General features: G+C 35.1%; 1 protein-coding gene across 3 annotated transcripts in view; it reads right to left on the bottom strand.

The window, feature by feature from the left end:
• The window catches only part of LOC126816708 (uncharacterized), a 339,811-nt gene that overhangs the window by 54,359 nt on the left and 262,952 nt on the right, over nucleotides 1-22,500 (bottom strand). For all 3 annotated transcript variants that reach the window (XM_050543456.1, XM_050543454.2, XM_056099895.1), the window contains exon 14: nucleotides 6,857-6,928. In XM_050543456.1, the coding sequence (XP_050399413.1) occupies nucleotides 6,857-6,928 (72 nt within the window). The remainder of the gene's footprint in view (nucleotides 1-6,856; nucleotides 6,929-22,500) is intronic.

Below are 22,500 nucleotides of genomic sequence, written 5' to 3'. Positions count from 1 at the left end.
CGAGAAATAGGCATTTTGCATGCGTCACTTTTTATGTTATTTAGCCTGTGAAACAGTCAATTATCATTCGGTATTCAATTTTTTTTTTTACCATTTGATGCCCAATGCCAATTTGGACCATTTTAACATGTACAATGTCACCGGAAATTTGGACAATAACTGTATTTTTAGCCTTCCAAACAGGTATTTTATTCAAATGAGTCTGATTTGTAATGTTTTTAAAATTATGATATTTGATTGCAATCAACAAATAGATTGAACCCATACGATCATACAGATACTACAAAATGGTTTCTAATTTGTACGGTTGCAGTGAAAAAGACGATTTTCTACAAGTCACTTTTCAAGGTTTTTGGTCTATAAAAGTGGCAATTATTATTAGATTTTCATAAAAATTTTCACCATGTGATGCCTTATGCCATTTAGGATTTCATAGAAATAATTTAACATTTTCATTATCCCCGGAAGTAATGTCATTTTGGCAAAAACTGTATTCTTAGCTTCCAAAAGAAACATTTTTTTGAAGTGAGTTATATTTATTATTCATTTAACATTGTGATATTTGACTCCAATGGACATATAGATTGAATCAATACGGTCATATAGATGTCCAAAAATTGCTTCTAGCATCTTAACTTGTCGAGAAATAACCAATTTTGTCAGGATCACTTTTTAAGATTTTTTTCGCATTTTAATTAGAAAGTCAGTAACAAATTTTGTCAGGATCACTTTTTTGACATATGTAACACATGGTAACAGATATAAATGGAATTGATATGGCTGGATTTGGTTGATTCTGCGTCCATTTTATTTGATGTGTGCAATGCTTATGTGGAAACCTGTTAAATGGTTTCATTGGTACCGGAAGTGACATAAGTTCAAGGGTAACGTGGCACTGGAAGTGACATAAGCAGACATGAGAGTGGTGGGAAGTGAAATTGGCTGAAAATTTTTAACTGGTCAGAAACCATCAATGCAGCATGACGAATTCATGCTGCCAAAGTAGGTGGGTTTGGGGGTATCCCCCCCCCCCCCCCAGGAAATTTTTGAAAATAAGTCATTTGTTTTTTGTTTTAAGCCATTTCAAGTGTTTTTGGCCCATTTTCACTTGACAATTATACCACACATTTACCCTGTCTTGAGGGCTAAATATCATTGAAATGTTTGAGAAATAAAACATACACTGGTAATAAGGTGTAAGATTTTAATATGTAAAGTGACTAGAGTTAATTATTCATTTATGCCCCTTAAGTACTGACTAGGGGATATCAAGTTGCTGATTCAGACTGCATTTTGTAATTTTACAAAATTCTGAATAAAGAATTCAAATAATATATCAAGTTCTTTACTAAAATAACACATCACTGTTGTGAAATATTGAAAGCCTCTATCTTCTTAAAAAGTTCAATGTTTCCTCTCATTAAAGGCCACAGATCAACTCAAAAGCATTTTACACATATGAAGTTCATATGTAAGTAAAATCATAGACACACATGACACATATATATATATCCATGACATGTTCACATGCTGAAACGCCTACAAAGTTCAATGTTAATTCCAACTCAGTTTTAGTTGCAAGTCCATAGAATAACTCATGTATTCAAATACATGTTGAATTCTGAACACATTAACATTCAATCACTGTCCCCATCTTCCTTTTCCTCGCAATTAAATACTTTTTCATGTGAGCTTCTCTTGCTTTTTCTTGGGCTATGGCAACAAGTTTTTTGTTTCTTTTCTTTGATAACACTTTCTGTTTTCTATTCTGAAGCTGTTTCTGCTTTTCATCCTTCTCTTTCTTCTTTTCTTCCTGTTTTGCCTTGTACAGTGAATATGCACCCCTGACATTCTTGCAAAACTCAACTTTGACATCATCATGTAGTACATCATCTCTCTTGAAAAATTCAAGGGAATTTTGCCCTTTTGCTTTCAGTGCATACTTCACTGTCTCTACAGCTGAGAAAGTTTCAATTGCCATTCTCCCTGATTTATTGTCAATGACATCCCCCATCATGCTAAAGCTGCTTTCAACTTGTGGTCCATGGAAACAGAGGAGAGAACAGCTTTCACAACTTTGGATAGGGCTGGGTATTTCTGATTGTCAAATACAGTAGACCACCACTTGTCAATTCTGAAACATTTCTCTTCAGAGTCCAGTGCAGGTAACAGATTTTGATCAACTTGAATGTTTCTTATTTCTGAGTCAAAGTAGGTCTGCTCTTCTTCATTTAACTCTGGTACCACTTGAGGCAGGTTTCTCATTCTTTTCATAGTCACATGATGACCAAATGCAGTGGGATCAATGGCAGAAAATGATTTCAGAGTGGGACTGTTTAATGGCAATTTTGTTTGCATCACCTTTGCACACTCAATGTACCCTCTCTTCACAAGTTCTAAGTCAACTGGCGAACTGGACTGTCTTGTCATATTTGTCGCTTTTCTCCCCAGAAAAAGATCTTTATTTGAGAGAGTAACCTCATCTGTGAAGAGCATTTCTTTCAGTTCCTTTGGTGACTTGTGTGTATGTTCAGGCTTCATAAAGCACACAAGAAATTCCTTGAACAGCCTAAGCTGTTCATCATGAAGTTTGTGAATGAGAGGGGCTTTTAGTTCAAACAGACACACATACCGCTTCAGCAATGGCATCACAGCTGCATACAAATTAGTAAGGAATGTTGTATTTGTCTTCTGGATGAAAATCTTCTGATTTATTCTCTGCTTACGCTTCTTTCCATCCTCAGTCATTGATTTTGTAGATATTCCGGACTGAATTTCTCTTAGACGTTGTCGAGAGATTGGATTTACCTCCCTATTCTGATACACAGCTACCAATGTTGACAGGTACAATGTCTTGTCGCTCTTGGGCAGAAAGTCATAATACAAGACCAAAAATGCATCTAACAAATGCATGTTGCCAACAGATGCATCATATGAGGAGAGCCATCTGTGAGAGACAAACTTTTGTGGAGCAGTGTATGTTATCCCTAGAATCAAACAGATTTCTCTCAAAGCTTCCTTCAAATCTGCACTCCACATGAAATCATTTTGTATGTCTGTGAACAGTCCCTCAAGATATCTGTCAAAGGGCTTCCAGAATGCTTTTGCAGCGTTATGTATGTGGTGACACGAATCTCCATGAGGTGCCTTGTCTTGTCTTATCCGTACCTCTACACCATTTTTACAGCCTCTCATAACATAGCACGAGTCCATCGGAACTGACACAAGATTTTCCCAGGGAATGTTTTTGCTCGTGAATATATTGTCAATAGCCTTGAATATGCTTTCGCTGTCCACTTTTACAAGACTCACTGAGCTTAAATGTTCTACAACAACCTCCTTCCTTGATTCGTGGAAATAACTAACAAGCATTGTCAGCACTCTAAGATGGTTATCACTAGTTGCTTCATCAATGTTTAATGAAAAGAAAGTGTCCCTTATATTGTGTGTTGTCTCATCATCAAAACTCTTTGCCAGGCCATACGTTGTTTTGTAGGATGTTGATGTTCTGTCCATAGTCAGACCTGCCAAAGACTTTGGATCCTTAGAAAATTCCTTGCAAACATCGATGATAGTTGGTCCCATGTGAAAGGCAAGATTATTCTCTGCAACAACGCCCAGAACAATGTTCTGAAATATAGAAAAAAAAGGAAATAAATATTTTATCAATGTCATCTTACTAGACTATCATAATCATATCTACTTTGAAAATAAAACAAAAACTTGAATACCGGTATTTAACTAACTTCAGTTAATATATAATATATGTGACAATAAAACATCTAATTACAATAAAACAAAAAAACAGAATTAAATAATTAATTTGATTAGCCTAAATAATTTCCATAATTTTAAATTAAATTCTAGGCCTATTCATAATTACTCTACCTGCATGGTTGCAATTCGATCAACAACAGGAACAACAGGTTTCGTCTCATTGACCGGCGTTGAGGAACTGCTGTTTTTCGGGTTTCTGGCCATAAGTATTGTCATCTTGGGATTTGAATCCACCACCAAACACTGACGATAGCGAATAGTTAGTCAAACGGCACTGTGCAGCCTTCGTGTGTTTTGAACTTTGACAATGACGAACGAAGCTTGTGAATCCCCTCCCCCCGTAGTTAATTTCTTCATTACACCAAAGACAGCGTGCTTTTCCCGGCAGTTCAATTTTACGCATAAACTCACTCAAGCAAATCTTTTTCCCGCTATCCTTCGTCAAATCGACTTCCCTTTCAAGCCAGTCCCATCTCCATTTATTTTTAGATCCACTGTCTATCTCTCGCGCACGTGATTCGTCAGTTCTGTTGATTGTTGACATCGTACTATGAATAGATAAAAATGGCGACAGTTCCGAAGCGATGACCTTGTGACGAGAATAACCGACATTTTTTTACCAATCAGAATGCCGTTATAGCTGATCATGGAAACAGTCGATCTGAACCGAATCATGCCATGTGAAGCGAAAGCCAATCGGATTACCGAAGAATTTTTCCGCCAAAGACGTCATGAGCTTGGCGTAGGATACCGAAGGGTATTCCCATTGAAGCAAAAGCTATTTGCTTGAGTTACGTCTGTTTTCATTAGTTTCCATACGGCGATAATTTTTGTTTGAATAATTTCTCTCGTGGCTTTTTTTTTGGTTTGTAGTCGAATTTATAAAAAATAAAAAATTGCTTTAGGTCGATTGGCGGAAAAATCTCATGTCTGCATAAGTTCAAGGGTAACGTGGCACCGGTGAAACCCGTCATTACTGCATCGCAGTTCAGGTTATTATTATTAGGGTTTCACACTGCGTAGCTTGTGTGAAACACTATTGTTTTTGTTCGGATTATTCTTCTTCTTATTATTTTTTTTTTTTTTCCACTTGAGCATATCTGAGAAACTAATTGTCGGATCGATTCGATGTCTTCGTTTTTCCTGGGAAAGTGGGTGTGATTAGAGATTAAAGCTATTTTGAAATGTCCGAAATCGCCGAAGTTGTCACTTTTTGAAATATTGCCGTAATATTAACAATAATCGTTGGATTTTGACATTTGACACATTTTGACAAAGCCAGAGAAAAGGCAGATAGCTACAATTGCTTAGATTTTTGATTTTCGATGAATCTTCGGAGATATTAGGCGCCAAATTTTTATTAATGAATATTTTATTATGGCATTTTACCCAGGGTTAAAGGGTCGTCTGATCTGAGCAAAAATGTGAACATTTTTTGTCTGGATAATTTTTTTGGGCCGCTATTGGCTAATTCAGTTTATCGGTTCTAGGTTAATTATTTATTGCCCGATTTTTATAAAACAAATTCATATGCTCCATGGTGCAAATTCTCAACTTTTTATTACTGGTAAAGTTTTCTATCGGCACGGGATGTGACGCAATTTGGTAAAAACTCCAATTTTGACGAGTCGGAACGTCTTTTCACTTGGAAATGTTAATTTTTACAAATCTGATAGATCAAGATAAATGCCCCTACAAAAGGCGCAAAAAATCTTGCACTCGTTTTTTTTAATTTCGGTTTTGTATTTGCGCCATTTCGATTTTTACTTTTTTCGGTAATGAAACATTTATAATACACTAAAATCTGATTAAGAGCAACAACTCACGAAGTAATTATCAGAAAACTATTAGAATTTGTTTGGTTTTTATAAAGTTCTGCCCCATGCTAACGTTTTGTATGCAAAGCTTTTAATATCATGGATTTAACTGTTCAAGTCATAAAAATTCATTGAAAATCAATATACTTGTTCGTCTCAAGATCTTAAACTCTGTGTATCAATCTGAAGTCAATCAGATTATAACTTTAGCCTTTAGAGCATCACAAGATTTTGCAAAGTGATCAAGGGCCATAACTTTGGCAGTAGTTATCGGAAATCGTTGAAAATCAATAGGAATCTTCGTCTCATGACCTTTAGAGCATCACAAGATTTTGCAAAGTGATCAAGGGCCATAACTCTGGCAGTAATTATCGGAATTCGTTGAAAATCAAGTTATTAACAAATTTTGTCCGGATCACTTTTTTGACATATGTAACACATGGTAACAAATGTATGAATGGAATTGATATTGCCTGCGTCCATATTTAGCACGTCTACAATGTTTATATGGAAATCTGTTTATCGGTTCTATTGGTACTTGAAGTGATGTGAGTTCGAGGGTAACGTGGCACCGAAAGTGACATAAGTTCAAGGGTAACGTGGCACCAGTGAAACCTGTCATTACTGCTTCGCAGTTCTAGTTTGGATTGAAATTACTATGAAAAAGACATCACTTATTTTAATATGTTGTTTATATTTGGTGACATAAATATAGATCTGTTACCAACTGTTAAAAAAGTTCACAGCCCACCGATTTATACGTAAGGTATTTATGGGCACGGCATTGTTGGCACATTCACTGACATCTTGTCTCTCAAAATTGAAAAGGGTTAATCATTTGTTTCTTCCTTCCAATCCAAAATATTCAAGTACATTAAATCCTTGTTAAATATTTTCTGCATAAATTCTGCACTTTGACTAGCTTTAAATAATTCTTTGTCAGAATGTAGTTTTCTTTTTTAACCATATTTTCTACAAACTGACTTGCTCGGATCAGTTTGTCGTCCGAATCGTTTGACAACATTGCACAAAATAAACGCCATTTTGTGAACAAGTGGTTACTAAAATGTAATGCACATGCAAATTACAGCTTGTTCTCTTAATTTTGTCATATCAGCCATATTCCACATTGAACGAATTTGGGGAGGTTTCCTAGAATAGGCCGTGTCTGCCTTCCGTGTTCTATCTTCCCTAATTGGGCAGTGTATGCATATCAAAAAAGAAGAATACAGTTTTATACAACTAAGAGAATCTGCACTTACTTCTAGCATATTTCTATCAACATCTTTAGGTAAAATGAAGTTAGTAACTTTCAATCTATCATATTCATACATCTACAATATAAACATACCTATTGTTAACGCTCCTAATATTACTATCACAAAAACTGAGTCAATGTAGACAACGGGAGAATCTCATACTTTTTGATATCACAAATACATGAACACATGTTGATAAATAGCACAAATAGCTGATTGCCTATGCCTGTCTTCAAAACACTGAGAACTACTAAGAAGTCGATCTGTACGCAGCCCTTATATAAATCTCTGTTTGGCTTGTTATTTGTACGTCTATCACTGTCTGAGAGGTGAGTTAATTAACACTAGGGGTGAAAAACTGTGCGATGGTGCGTTTTGTGTAGAGGTGTCTTAATCAACCGACCGGTAAAAAATTAATGTCAATGGTGTGTATTGTTAAATTGGCGTGTTTTCTCGCTAGTTGCGATAACTGCACGAAAAGGAGTATAATCAAGGACCAATAGGCTTTATCTGACACGTATGTGTTAAATCAAAATTTGGGAAGTAAAACTGTTTTACCGTGCGATTTATCATTCGACCGTGTGTTTATATCTATAAAACAGAAATCTCCATATTGATAAATACTACGACACAACCAACCGAACAGTAGTAATTCCCACACAAATGATATTTTTAAACTAAAATTACTTTAGCTTTTCACTAAATGTACATCGCATACAATCCAACAATCATTCCAGAACATGTAACTTATAATAGCCGTTTTTTATGCAATTACAGAATTGTACCGTGATATAACATATCAAAGAAACATATACGCCCGAATTGTCACGTAATCATTTTTCGTGGCTTGTATTCTATTGTTACGACTATACCTGGCGTTTATACTGCGTACCATATCGTCACGCTAGTTATAGATGAAGTTGCATTTAATAAAAATAAAAATATTGACCTTAATCTATCGCACGAAATGCAATGTCGTCATTTATAGATATCGAACAGGTAGGCCCCAATTTGAATATCCCCGGGTATATAGCGAATAAGCCAAATTTGCCGTATGTAAATATACTGATTCTCGTAAATATACTGATTCTCGTAAATAGTAAATATACTTCTCGTAAATAGTAAATATACTTCTCGTAAATATACTTAATCTCATCTTCCGACAAGTTATTATTTGTGTCTTCAAATTTGTACTATATAACCGGATTGCCATTTCAGACTTTGTGTCTCACCGTTTCACCCATAGTCCGTGCATAGCACGGTGTCGGCAGTCTCCTTGATCAAGTAACAATTCTATTTATACATGTAAAGGCATGCACAAGCTTATTCACACGTATTGGAAAACTGTTCTGTTGCTTTATTTGTGAAGATACTGACGTCGGCACCCAATTTGAATATCCACGGGAATATAGAGAGTAAATCCAGCAAAAGATACTGATATTAAACTATAAAATTTGTCAATTTTTTCTTTGAAAATTCTGATAAATCGGTAGCTTTTCGGGAAGTGTTGATCATATCGCGTACACTGTTTGTGTATTGCATGTTTTTTTTATAATAGCTGAAAGAACATATAGCTCGTTAAATAGATGAACAGCCCAACGAAGATTCGAAACAAATAGCATTGTAAATTTATGCAAAAATACATTACACTGTTCCCCAATCCAACTTGATTTGATTAAACTTCACATTTCATTTATACCTTAGACAATTACGTTTCCAACTGGTACAGAGTAGTAATTCAAATTTATTATCATTATCGGAGAGATGTTTTTGCAAATAAAGGGGAAAAAGCAATATTAATACTATAAATCGAAATTTTGTTACTGTTATACATATATAAAAGGACAATGTTGGTGCCAGTCATTATCACATATGTGATAGAACTTGTTAAAAACGCTCCAAATATTATTTTATCACAGAGATCATTGCTACGATAGATGCGTATAATCAATGTTTCAACAATCGGAAGTGACGAACGCAAAAGGAAAACACGATTTATCCCTCTATATAACTGACTGGTGTGACGAGTGATAACAGATGCATGGGCGATATTGATACACTATATATTATTATAGTGCGCCCTTCCATGTAACTTAATCGTTTAGGGACACTTTACAAAGTGACAATTTAATCATATTAAAAAAAATCAAGATTATGGACATGTAGCACTGAGAAGTAGTAAGAGTGTTATTTGTACGTTTAGGGCATAGATATCTCCCGATTTGGTAAATTTCTATGAATATCGGTAAAATTCTAATTATCGCAACAAATCTAATACGAAGAGGCTGAAATCTGTAGGTACGGTGTGTTAATTAACAAGGGTGAGAAATTGACTGAGTGGTGATATAATTATCGCTAGGGGTGAAAATCTCGGCGACAGTGCGTTTTCTGTACCGGTGTGTTAATTAACGAACGGGTTAAAAACGACTGATACGGTGTGTATTCTTTGTTTGGTGAGTTTTCTCGAAAACGTGTTATAACTGCACCAAAGGTGTTTTATCTGACGCGTAGGTGATAAATCTAATTTACCGTGCGATTTCTTGTTCGACCGTGAGTTTTACGCAGATCGGTCTTTGTTAAGTGTAGGTCTTTATACATGGATTTATAAGTGCTGTAGTTACATATGTTCGTTCTTATACGTATTTCATTTCTTGATGAATACTACGTGTTTTATACTTCGTACCATAGTCGGGCAGCAATTTTTTATATATGTCTTTTTTGTGGGTTTAATTTGTTTATATATTATCGTGCGTACCACTGAAGTATAAATGCACATTATTTACCGATATCCGGACCAGCCTCCATTGATATCAGACTAACGAATCTGTTTCGAAAAGCAAGTTTATAAATATAAAATCAAGCAATTGATGAAAAACTATTGGTGTCGTCATGTCTATATTTACTACACGTGGGCGTTTTAATGCATAAATGTATTGTTTCTTACCTGGGTTGTAAAAAGGACTATCCAAGAAAAATTTAATTTCCACATATATACTATTCAAAAAAAGTAGGGGATATTTGATTTTGGGGGCATAATACTAAAATATGCAAATGACTACGAAAAAAGTCACTATAGAACCTAACAGAAGAAACATTTCCAGTTACATGTGACGCCCAAACGCACCAATAGCTACCGCATGGAATGCAGGTGATGCTTGGGATCATCATGGGGGTCCAACCCAAGATTTGCACGACTCTGACTTTGAATGTTACAGACATTGTGGCATTGAATTCCAGGGTGGAAACATCAGTTTAATTGTTTTAGTGACCAGAAAACAAATTTTGATATGCGTCGGCTTACCCAAAATGAAAGGTTACGTGCCCTTGGCATGCTACAGATCGGCACAACACAGGCGGTTGTGGCGCGGACGATGAATGTTTCTCAGTCTGTCATAAGCAGGCTATGGTCCAGATACCGTGATACACAATCTGTACAGGACAGACCACGCTCAGGTCGACAACTCAAGCCCAGGATCGATTTATCCGTACCTTGGCCTTGAGAAATCGTGTCATCACAGCAAATCAGATCAGCGCTCGTCTTCAAACAGACACTGGTGTGAGAGTGAGTGGCCAGACGATTCGGAATCGACTGCATAGGGGTCACCTTTGCGCCCGACGTCCTCGCGTGATCCCTTGTTTGAGAGATCATCACATTCAGGCAAGACGTCGTTGGTGTAGGGATCGTCAACACTGGGATAATCGACGCTGGAGCAATGTGATGTTTTCAGATGAGTCAAGGTTCACTGTTGATTTTTTGGACAGACGTAGGAGGGTGTGGCGTCGTCGAAACGAGCGCTTCCAAGACGTTAACCTCATCAGACATGATCGATTTGGGGGTGGTTCTGTTATGGTGTGGGGAGGCATCACTGTTGCTGGAAGAACGGCTTTACATGTTGTTGCAGGGCGTGTTACAGGCCAGTACTACCGGGACAACATCTTGGCAGTCCATGTTGTGCCGTTCGCACGACGTCATGGCCGCCGTTTCATCTTCCAGGATGACAACGCAAGATGTCACAGGGCCAGGATCGTTACAGGTTACCTCCAACAACAGAACATCACCACATTACCTTGGCCAGCACTGAGTCCCGACCTCTCCCCCATTGCGCATGTCTGGGACATGCTTGGACAGAGGTTACGTCAACGTCAACAACGTCCTGCCAATGTCCAAGAACTTGCTGCTGCATTGCAACAGGAATGGGACAATCTGGACCAAAATGACCTTAGACGTCTCATTAGGAGTATGCCACGTCGGATCAATGCTTGTTTGGCAAACAGAGGAGGATTTACCCGTTATTGACTTGGTTGTGATGCTGTGGTAACTTTGCTGTTTGACCCCGGGTATCATTTTACCCTTATAATGGTCAGTCTGTGCCTTACTTAGTCTAACGATCATTTGGAATAAATCGATGAATGTGAACTTCATTTCATTTTGTCATTTGTTTCTTCGTCAGTTTCATTAGGTGACTTTAATAACACTTAAAAACCAAATATCCCCTACTTTTTTTGAATAGTATATAACAAATGATAATTCACATATCAAATAACACTAATGCAAATAGGGACATGCGCCTGCGGTGATATTGTCCATTGACCTTTGACTTAATATGTAAATAGAGGCTTTACAAGAACAGCTAAATTTAAACACTTGTTAATATTTCTATTGCTTACGATTGTATGAAATAGCTTTATTATTTTTCTCCCAGTACTAATAAACTACGGGTCGAGTGGATCCAATTTTTATTATGTGATTTTTCAACGTGATGACAGATCGAGAGCACAGGCTCCATGTGTCTATTTATAAAAGCATGCAATCGCCTTTGGGAATCAGTTAGCTTCCAGTCTAAAACGACTTTAAAATCTCTTTTGTTATTTCGGTCGCTTTATTTGAAAAGAGTTTCATAATATGCCGTAGTAATTTATGATTTTGTTTTTATTGTTAATTCTGTTTAATTGTGAACATTTCGAAATCTAAATATTTAATATTTATTCTTGGGTTCGGGTTTAGAATAGTGTTATAGCATGTTTTATTTGTTAAAGATCTGTTAATTCTGAAACAACAATTTATTGCTGTAGTGATCAATTTCAACATTTTCACTATACATGTATTCTAAAGTCATAGTTTTAAACTTAAATAGCTTCATTTACAATATTTCCGGCCATATATTATGCTAAATTGAGTCCCACGTCATAAAAGTCTTCAACTTTTAGAACCGTGCATAGCACACATTATGTCCAGAATTTCATAATTTGACGTTTTAACAGCTTAATTAATAAATTTGATAAAGAAAACTATTTCAGAACAACAATAATTTCTTATACACCTTTGATGTAATTAATTGTTCGTTTGACAAATTACGGTTTTGAAATAGGGTACACAACACATCTATATTAATTTACAGGGTCATATTTTGAATTTTAATAAACCAAGGTTCATTCAAGAAAATTATTGTTGTGTTCTGATAAATTAAATGTAGCTGTTCTCGTAAAACCCATATTTCCATAGGTCGCGATCGTCATAGGTCGGAATTGTGTATGCAAAGACAAGCTTGTTACAGAAAGTGTGATGAAATAATTGCAGCCCGACTATGGTATGAAGTATAAAACACGTAGTATTCATCAAGAAATGAAATACGTATAAGAATGAACATATGCAATTACAGCACGTATAAATCCATGTATAAAGACCTACACTGTATAAAGACCGATCTGCGTAAAACACTCGGTCGAACAAAACATCGCACGGTAAATTGGATTTAACACCTACGCGTCAGATAAAGCCTGTTGGTCCGTGATAAAACACCTTTGGTGCAGATATAACACGCTTTCGAGAAAACTCACCAAACAAAGAATACACACCATGTCAGTCGTTTTTAACCCGTTTGTTAATTAACACAGAAAACGCACCGTCGCCGAGATTTTCACCCCAAGCGATAATTATATCACCACTCAGTCAATTTCTCACCCCTGTTAATCAACCGTACCTACAGATTTTAGCCTCTTCGTATTAGATTTGTTGCGATAATTAGAATTTTACCGATATTCATAGAAATTTACCAAATCGGGAGATATCTATGCCCTAACTCACACTGACTCACTAAAATTTTGTTTATTAAATGTCCGTTCGGCAAGAAATAAAACTGTTGATCATGACCTTGACATTTTCATTATTACTGAAAGCTGGATAAAATCCACAGATTCGGTTTATCTGAATGAACTTACTCCAGAAAACTATTCCTCTGTCCTTACTAATCGTGAGAATCGACGAGGCGGCGGAATTGCCATTTTGCACAAGAAGTCCATCGAGGTTAAAGCCGTCAATGGTGTCAACTTCATGAGTTTTGAAGTGCTTCAGACAAATGTAAAATATGGTAGCAATGTGGTTAATCTGATCAGTATATACCGTCCCCCGCTATCTACCAAAAACAAGGTAACCACTGACACTCCTAACTGAGATCTCAGACTTTCTGCATGACTTGCAGACGTCCAAAGGACGACTGTTGATTGTTGGGGATTTCAACCTCCATTTAAACAAGTCCAATGACTTAAAATCCAACCAGTTCTGCGATATTTTGAATTCATGTAATCTTCAACGACACATTAAGGAACCGACACACCAGAAGGGACATACACTTGATATACTTATCACCAGACTTAATGATGATCTTCTCCGCAGCCATAAAGTCCTTGATATTCAATCTCCGATCATTATAGTATTTTCGGATCCTTGTCATTGGCAAAGCCCAGGGCTGTTAAAGAAACCATTATTTTCCAGAAAACTAAAGACATTGACGTAAATTGGTTCAATCAAGACATTCTGTCATTAAATTTACAAAGTCAGATTGTAGATTCACATGATATTCAAACACAAGTATCTCTTTACGATTCTGCTCTGAGCAAACTTTTCAACGATCATGCACCTTTAAAATCAAAAACTCTGACTAGTCGACCAAATAAGAAGTGGTTTACCACTGAGATATTAATTTCAAAACAGGAAAAACGAACTGCTGAAAAACAATGGAGGAAAACCAACTTGGAAATCCACAGGGAGATATATAACCGCCTAAGGACTCAAACAAACAAACTGATAAAACAGGCTAAAATATCTTATGTTAAAAATAAAATCAAAACGAACAAGGGAAATCCCAAGCAAATCTTTAAGATAATTGACAGTATTTCCAAATCAAAAGAAAAGTGTCTCCTACCCTCAAATGATGACTTTTCAGCTCTAGCAAAACAATTCTCGTCGTTCTTTTGAGAAAAGGTAGCTAGTATTAGATTTCAGCTTGAGGATTCTGGCATAGCAACTCCTCGTGACAGTGAAGTACACACAGGACCTGTGTTAACTGAGTTTGAGCCAACATCAGACACTGAAATTTCCAAAATTATTGGAAGATCTGCAAATAAATCCTGTGAACTTGACCCACTCCCTACATGGTTATTAAAATCATGCTTATAGTTCATTTAAATCTGGAAAGGTGTGTCAATCACTGAAAAGTGCCCTTGTAACACCATTACTAAAAAAGGCAAATTTAGACCCAGACTTACTTCAAAACTACCGCCCTGTCTCAAATCTGTCGTTTTTATCTAAAATCATAGAAAAGGTTGTAGCTTCCAGATTTAAGGATCATATTGCACAGAACAACTTAGATGAGCGATTCAGTCTGCCTACAAGAAGTGTCACAGCACTGAGACTGCCCTTGTACGAGTCCATAATGACATCATCAGTCGGATGGACAACAGGGACTGTGTTTTCCTGGTTATGCTTGACCTTAGTGCTGCTTTCGACACCATAGACACTTCGATATTGTTATTCCGGTTAAAACGTTGTTTTGGGATCGAAGACAGTGCATTATCATGGTTCGCCAGTTATCTGGATTGTTGGGAGCAAGTAGTGAATATCCAGAACAGTAAATCTCCTCCACAAAAGCTGAAATATGGTGTGCCGCAAGGTTCGGTCCTGGGACCACTCTTGTTCACAGCATACACCTCTCCTTTAGGAGACATTAGAAGAAAACACAAAATTGACTACCAACTTTACGCCGACAATACACAAATGTATATCGCGCTGAATAAGAATAACGAAACCGAAAACATAACAAAGTTGGAGGCCTGCATTGCTGATGTACGATCCTGGATGAAACTAAATCTTTTAAAACTGAACGATGATAAAACTGAAGTGATACAACTTTTTAAACCTAAATGTAATACAAATCTTAAGTTAACACATAATTCTGTCAAAATTGGAGATGCCAATATTCCTTCTGTACGAAATCTTGGTGTAAATTTCGACTCTGCGCTGGACATGAAATCCCATATCCCATCTATTTGTAAATCATGCAATTTTCACCTGTACAAGATTGGTAGAATCCGTCCTTATATAAATTTTGAAACCTGTAAACTACTTGTCAACTCCTTTATTACATCCAGACTCGATCATTGTAACTCACTGCTTGTTGGACTTCCCGCAAGAAGTTTATACCCTCTTTAACTCATTCAGAATAAAGCTGCCCGTATCGTTTCACTAACACCTTATCGTTCACCCATCACCCGTCCTTAAACAACTTCACTGGCTCCCTGTTTCTTTTCGCATCGATTACAAAATTTTGTGTCTTACATATCTGTCAATCAACTGTCCTGAATCGCCTGTATATCTCAAAGATCTTCTTAACCATTATAAACCCTTACGCCAACTTCGTTCTTCTAATCTTCACCTCCTAGAGATGCCAAAAAGTAAAACACTCTTCACCCAACACTCCTTTTCGGTAGCAGCACCGAAACTTTGGAACGACATATCCTTTTAAACAAGGACCAGTTCAAGTTTTGACGTTTTTAAAAAGAACCTGAAAACAGAATTGTTCCAAAAAGCCTTCACATAATTTATCTATTTTACTAATTACTTAAACTTAAATGTTTTATATTTTATCTGTACACTGCTATTTATTTGTTTTACCAATTACTTTAATGTTTTATATTTGACCTGTACTCTGCTATTTATTTGTTTTACCAAATAGTTTGATTTTAATTTGTTATGATTTTCTATCTATATTTTATCTGTACCCTGATATTTTATTTTTTAAAATCCTATTATATTGTTTTACCGAACAGTTTTATTTTATTGTATATGACTTTCTATCTTTATTGTTTTACATTGTGTACTCATAATCATTTTTTTTTTCTGTACAAGCGCCACTGAGCAGCTTTACAAGCTGGATTTTGGCGCTATACAAGTTCATTATATCTGTTTAATACTTAAGTACATTCTATGCATAATTTGATTATTGACATTTGTAACTGTAAATATGTTATTGTATTTGATTTATTACGTACCCTACAACCGCGACCTCATTATAATTATTTTGGATTAAAGCCCGTAACCTATTTTGAATATTTTGTATTATTGCCCTTAACATGTCATATTATACCATATACTTTAGCCAGAGCCCTTACTTATATACTAATAATACTTTCAGGTGATGTAGAACTTCATTCTTTATCTGTAAATAATTCACTGTTTTTGTCTGTATATATGTTTTATTTGTTTACTAGTTATTTACATCATGTTCTCATGTCTCTATATCCACCAAAACTAACCACTAAATATTTAAGATCTAATTGTTTGATGATTTCTCAGTCCCCTCGTGCAATACTGGCGCAAGTGCAACACTCATTATATTTTCATCGCTACTGTAATAGTTGACATTTACTACACAGTAAAGCACGAGGCATCTGAGAAATGGCAATGTCGAATAATATCTCTAATAGTTTTATGTGAACTTAATAATTTATATCTGCTAAGTACTGTTTTAGCCTTATTAGTTCTAAGATCAGGAGACGTTCATAAAAATCCTGGACCTTCAAATCCCGATTCAAATGAAAAGCTATCAGTCTATCACTTAAATGCACGTAGTATAAGACACAAACTTGAAACAATATACAACGATGTTAATAATTACCATATTTGTAGTTTCACTGAGACTCATCTGGATAACTATGTGTTAGATTCATCTCTAAAATGGGACGGTTACCATTCTCCATACCGGAAGAATCGGACGTCGCATGGTGGTGGATTATTATTATATGTTAATAAAACCATTTATTGCAAACGGCGAGATGATCTTGAGGTTACAGGTACAGAGAGTATTTGGGTGGAATGCAAATTTCCAAACACCGTATTACTTGTTGCCTTATTTTACCGCGCTCCAAACAGCACAATTGAATTCTGGTCATTGTTCGAAAGATCCATTGAACTAGCCTATCAAACCACGCTTAAGGTTGTAATTTTAGGTGATCTAAATGATGACTTGCTAGCACCACGCTGCAAGCTACGGGATGTTTTATCTTTAAATAATCTCAGAAATGTTATTGATGAACCTACACGCGTTACTCTGACATCATCAACCTTATTAGATGTAATTTTAGTAAATGATGAAATTCAGATTAGTTCCAGTGAAACGATTAATGTCACTCCTGACATATCCAATCATAAGGGTGTTTATGCATTATTAGATTTTCCAGTTTCAAGTCCCAGGAATTTTAAACGGGAGATATTTGTATATAAGGATGGTAATTATAATAGGTTAAATACTCTTATCAAAGAACACGATTGGGAGAGTACCTTTGCAAAGCTTTGAAAACACAACATGAATGCGATTTAAGAAAATACAAAGTTCAAAGAAATAAAGTAAATAATTTTAAAAAAGCGTTAAAAACAAAATACAAAGAAGAAATCACAAATCTCTTGAATTCTAACGATACAAATAACCAGAATTACTGGCCGAATAATTTAAGGAAAGTATTAGGCCAAACTGTATCAAATGATATTCCTCCACTTTTAGCCCCCAATGGAAGAATTGCTCATTCAAATTTTGATAAAGCTGAATGACTTAACAACTATTTCGGATCAATTTCAAATAACACTCAGCAAGGAGAATTACCAAAATTCAATAAGCGAACAAATTGTCTAGTCGAAGAAAAGGAAATCGCAGATCTTATAAGTACACTGAAATTGAAAAAAGCCAATGGATTTGATAATATTAGTAACAAGTTACTAAAATATACCAAAACCTCAATATGTGTACCATTAAAATATATCTTTAATAAATCACTAGAATCAGGCGTTTTTCCAACAATTTGGAAAAAAGCAAATGTCCTACCTTTCTATAAAAAAGGAGACAGCTCTCTAGTTTCAAACTACCGACCTATAAGCCTATTAAGTACTTGGAGTAAATTATTAGAAAAGGTAGTTTTAAAACACCTGTTTAACTATTTTCATGAAAACAATCTCTTGTACAAATACCAATCAGGGTTTCGACCGAACTACTCTACTGTTCATCAACTTTTAGAAGTGTATCATGATATCTCATCTGCAATAGATAAGCAACTATATTCCTGCTATGTTTTTTGCGATATATCTAAAGCTTTTGACCGCGTATATTTACCTGGTTTGATACACAAATTAAGTCAATATGGGGTTTCAGGCATGCTAATTACGTGGTTGTCTAGTTATGTCCAAGACCGGACTCAACGGGTATTCGTAAATGGCTCTGTGTCATCAGAAATTACTCTTCAATCAGGAGTTCCCCAGGGATCAGTTTTGGGCCCCTTTTTGTTTTTGACTTACATCAATGATGTACAAGATGTACTCCATAATGTGGCTAGATTATTTGCAGACGACACAGCACTTGGGTGTAGCAAACAGTCAGTTTCAGAGATAGAACAGTCCCTAAACTACGATCTGACAAATCTCAACATTTGGGCGAATAATTGGCTTATAAACTTTAATCCAAACAAAACAAAAGCTATTTTATTTAGCTAAAAAAAACCCAGAAAATTATCTGAGTCTGATATTCGATAATCAAGCACTTGAAGTGGTTAAATGTCACAAACACTTGGGCATTACCCTTTCAAATGACGCCAAATGGACCATCCATATAGAAACTATTATCTCGTCCAAATCAAAATTATTAAATATTTTGCGTAAACTAAAATTCACCTTTAATAGACAAACTCTAAATAACGTATATTTGATATTCATAAGGCCAAAATTGGAATACGCATGTGAAGTGTGGGATGGGTGTAACGCTTCCAATACTGAAAAACTTGAAAAGGTACAGCTAGAAGCTGCCAGGATTGTCACTGGACTAACTAAAACTTGTTCTCGTGAAGCGCTTTATTTTGAAACCGGATGGAATAAATTGTCAGACAGACGTACACAAAAGCGACTAACTACGTTTTTTCAAATTAAAAATCAGAGAAACCCAGCATACTTATATGACATTCTAGAATATTATCAACAAACACCACAACAATACAATTTAAGAAACATTAGCGAATATAGATATCCTTATTGTAGAACAACATTACACCAAACTTCGTACTTCCCCACAACAATTCGAGATTGGGAATTATTAGAGGACCCCATAAAGCAATCCTTCAAATATCTATACAAACAAAAATTACGTTCCTTAATACATAAAGCGCCAATCTACTACTGTAAAGGTAATAGAGATGAAAATATTAATCACACTAGAATACGGCATGGGTGTAGTTCGTTGCAAAATGATTTGTATAAAATAAACGTTGTGAATGATCCCACATGTTCTTGTGGCAAATTTATAGAAAATGCTGAACACTATTTACTGCAATGTCACTTATATGATGTAATTCGTGCCGAACTATTAAATACATTGTCAAATTATTCTGTGATAAATATAGATATCCTATTGTGTGGCAATCCAGAATTGTCAATTGAGATGAATACAAACCTTTTCCTTGAAGTTCACAAATATATCAAACTTTCAAAACGATTTAAATAAAAGTTATTGTTAGTAGTTACATCTTAGAATAAATTATTAGCTATAGCTTTTTTGGTGGATAACATTTTTTCCCCCCCCCCCCCCCCCCCCGCACCCCCACCCCCCTATCAGTTCGTTTATATCCCATTTATTAAACTTTATTTATTTTTTTTTCAATGTTTTAAATATAATTTTATATTCTCTTTATCACCTCTTCACTTATTTTATATAGAGCTTCGCGATATAATTCATCTGACTTTACTTATATTACTTGTAAATTATTTATTATTCTATATTCTATTTCGCAATCTTGTTTGTATTAAATTTTGTCTATCATTTGTATGTATGGAAAGGGCTTTTCTAAGTTTTTGAAACTTGTGCCCAATCCTTTTGATATTTGTCAATAAAATATGTTTAAACTAAAACAAGTTCAATAAATTTATTTTATTTTTATTTAAATGTACAAATAACACTCTTACTACTTCTCAGTGTAGTGTCTATTAAAAGCCTGTTTAAATAACAGTGTTTGAAATAGTTTGTTTTAAAGAATATAGATATGTACAACATCTTAAACTAAATGGTTGGTTATTCCATAAAACAGGTACGCCTGTATCAAGTTTGTTACTGGTTGCAGTAAATTTTACTATACACGTTTCTATGTATTCATTCTATTTACATGCCATAAAAAGTTTGACATAAATTACCTTATTTTTCATATTGCACGATTAAGTTAGTGCTCTAATGTTGTATTTTTAAAAAAAAAGATTAGAAATATAGACAGTGTTATTTAAATGTTCACATCACATCCCAAGTATTTATATCGTCTAGTTCTATCGGGAGCAGATCTATCGTTCAGTAATCATAAGTTTATGGACCTCTAAAATCTTCGCTGAATCCACAGGACTGATACAATACCATGCTGATTTTTATTTTTCATTTCGGCTCCAATGGCTCGGCCTTCAATGCATACTATCAATCAAAGGTCAATTTTTGAACTTACGCGTTTAATCAAATGAAACAATGTCTAAAATGAGATCCCCTTCAATAACCAATTGTCATCTTGTAGTCTTGTATAGAGAGTATAATTTATATTGTACATATTTCATCTTTTTTTTTAGCAATTCAAATCACTCTTATTTACCAAATTTTATGTTGAATTACGCGATAATCATACATACTCCCTCAATGTACATAAATGTACATTTCATTAACATTTTATGTAATTTACAACCACTTTTTATATATTTTTCATCCACTTTTATAATGTATTTATTATGCTGACCGTAATGTATAATTTACATGCTTCCCGAAAGGGTGTTTTATGTAATAAAATCTATCTATCACGGTTGACCTCAATACTGATATGCAAATACATGTAGTTGATGTTTTTCGGCACCATAAATAATTTAGAAACTAATCATTAATTTATTTTCGCTACTAAAAACTAAAAACCTCCAAATATTTGAAACATTGACGTGTATTTATAAGGGCTGTGTCGATACAGTTCATTTTCGATACGATACGTATTGACGATACGCAAACCGATACGCGATATGATGACAACACGAATTATGCCCAAAATAATCTCAGACTACATTCTGTTACAAGATGTTTGAGATGGGTAAGTATCAGGGTCCTTAATTCATTTTGAAACGAACTGGCCAGAAATGGGTCAATATTGAGGTCTCGTAGGATATGGGTTAATTATAAGCTCCATTCCCTTTAATATAACTATACTTCAACAAAAATAATTCTTGGTAATTTGTTGTGGAGAATGTCGTATTTTAATGTATGTGATTACCACACTAATAACGACAGGTACACCCTTTTGAAAATTTTCCATATTTAATTCACGTACCATCTTAAAGTTCACGTCCGTAATATTCCAGAATAAATTAATTACTGTCTTCGTTTATTTAATTCGATGAAACATTCGCGTTTCATAAGTAGATGATCTAAAATATTAGCATTTTTCAACTATTACCAGTATCAGAAAATGCCGTAGTCAAAATAAGCCGATACGGCACCATGGCATTTCTTCATAACACAATTTGTAGTCTTTGTCGATCAGGTAACTAGTTACGTAACTTGGCAAAAGTTTTTATTCATTCGTCAATTGATAGACACACCGCACAATTGTCACGTGACAACCATACTTGAAATTGCTTTAAAATAAAAATTCAGTACGATTATGATATAGCCTTCAATAAAAACAATATTTTTGAAATTAAGCCTATGTCAGAATGTGTATAAAATAAAAAAAAATCATAACGGTAAGCGCTTTTTAGAACTGGTTTATTGACCTAATTCCAAGCGATATACCACGTGTCATTGGAATTCTACCAGGAAAATATATTATTAAATGACTGTTTTTCGGTGTATTCGGTGTTCTATCAGGGGATTATATTCAATGAAGATTTAAATTTACCTTACCATGTATCGATATATTGACACAGCCCTAGTATTTATCAGTTACATTTTGGGCTGATTTTTTTAAACGCTAGACCATACATGTTGTTAGAAAAATGCGTGGTCTAACATATAAACAATAGATCAATTTATTTCATTAAATGCAACTTTATATATATGGTACGCAATACAAAAGACACGTAAGAGAAATGTAGATCATAGCGAGCACACACGACTATCTAAAGACCTGTCTTTAACTATACAAAGACCTGCGTTAAACACACGGTCAAATGAAATTGTACGGTAAAACAGTTTTACTTCCAAAATTTTGATTTAACATGTACGTGTCAGATAAAGCCTATTGGTCCTTGATTATACTCCTTTTGGTGCAGTTATCGCAACGAGCGAGAAAACACGCCAATTAAAAAATACACACCAATGACA

The sequence above is a fragment of the Patella vulgata genome, chromosome 3, assembly GCF_932274485.2.
Source record: "Patella vulgata chromosome 3, xgPatVulg1.2, whole genome shotgun sequence".
NCBI lineage: Eukaryota > Metazoa > Mollusca > Gastropoda > Patellidae > Patella > Patella vulgata.
This window is presented reverse-complemented; position numbering and strand designations above follow the sequence as displayed.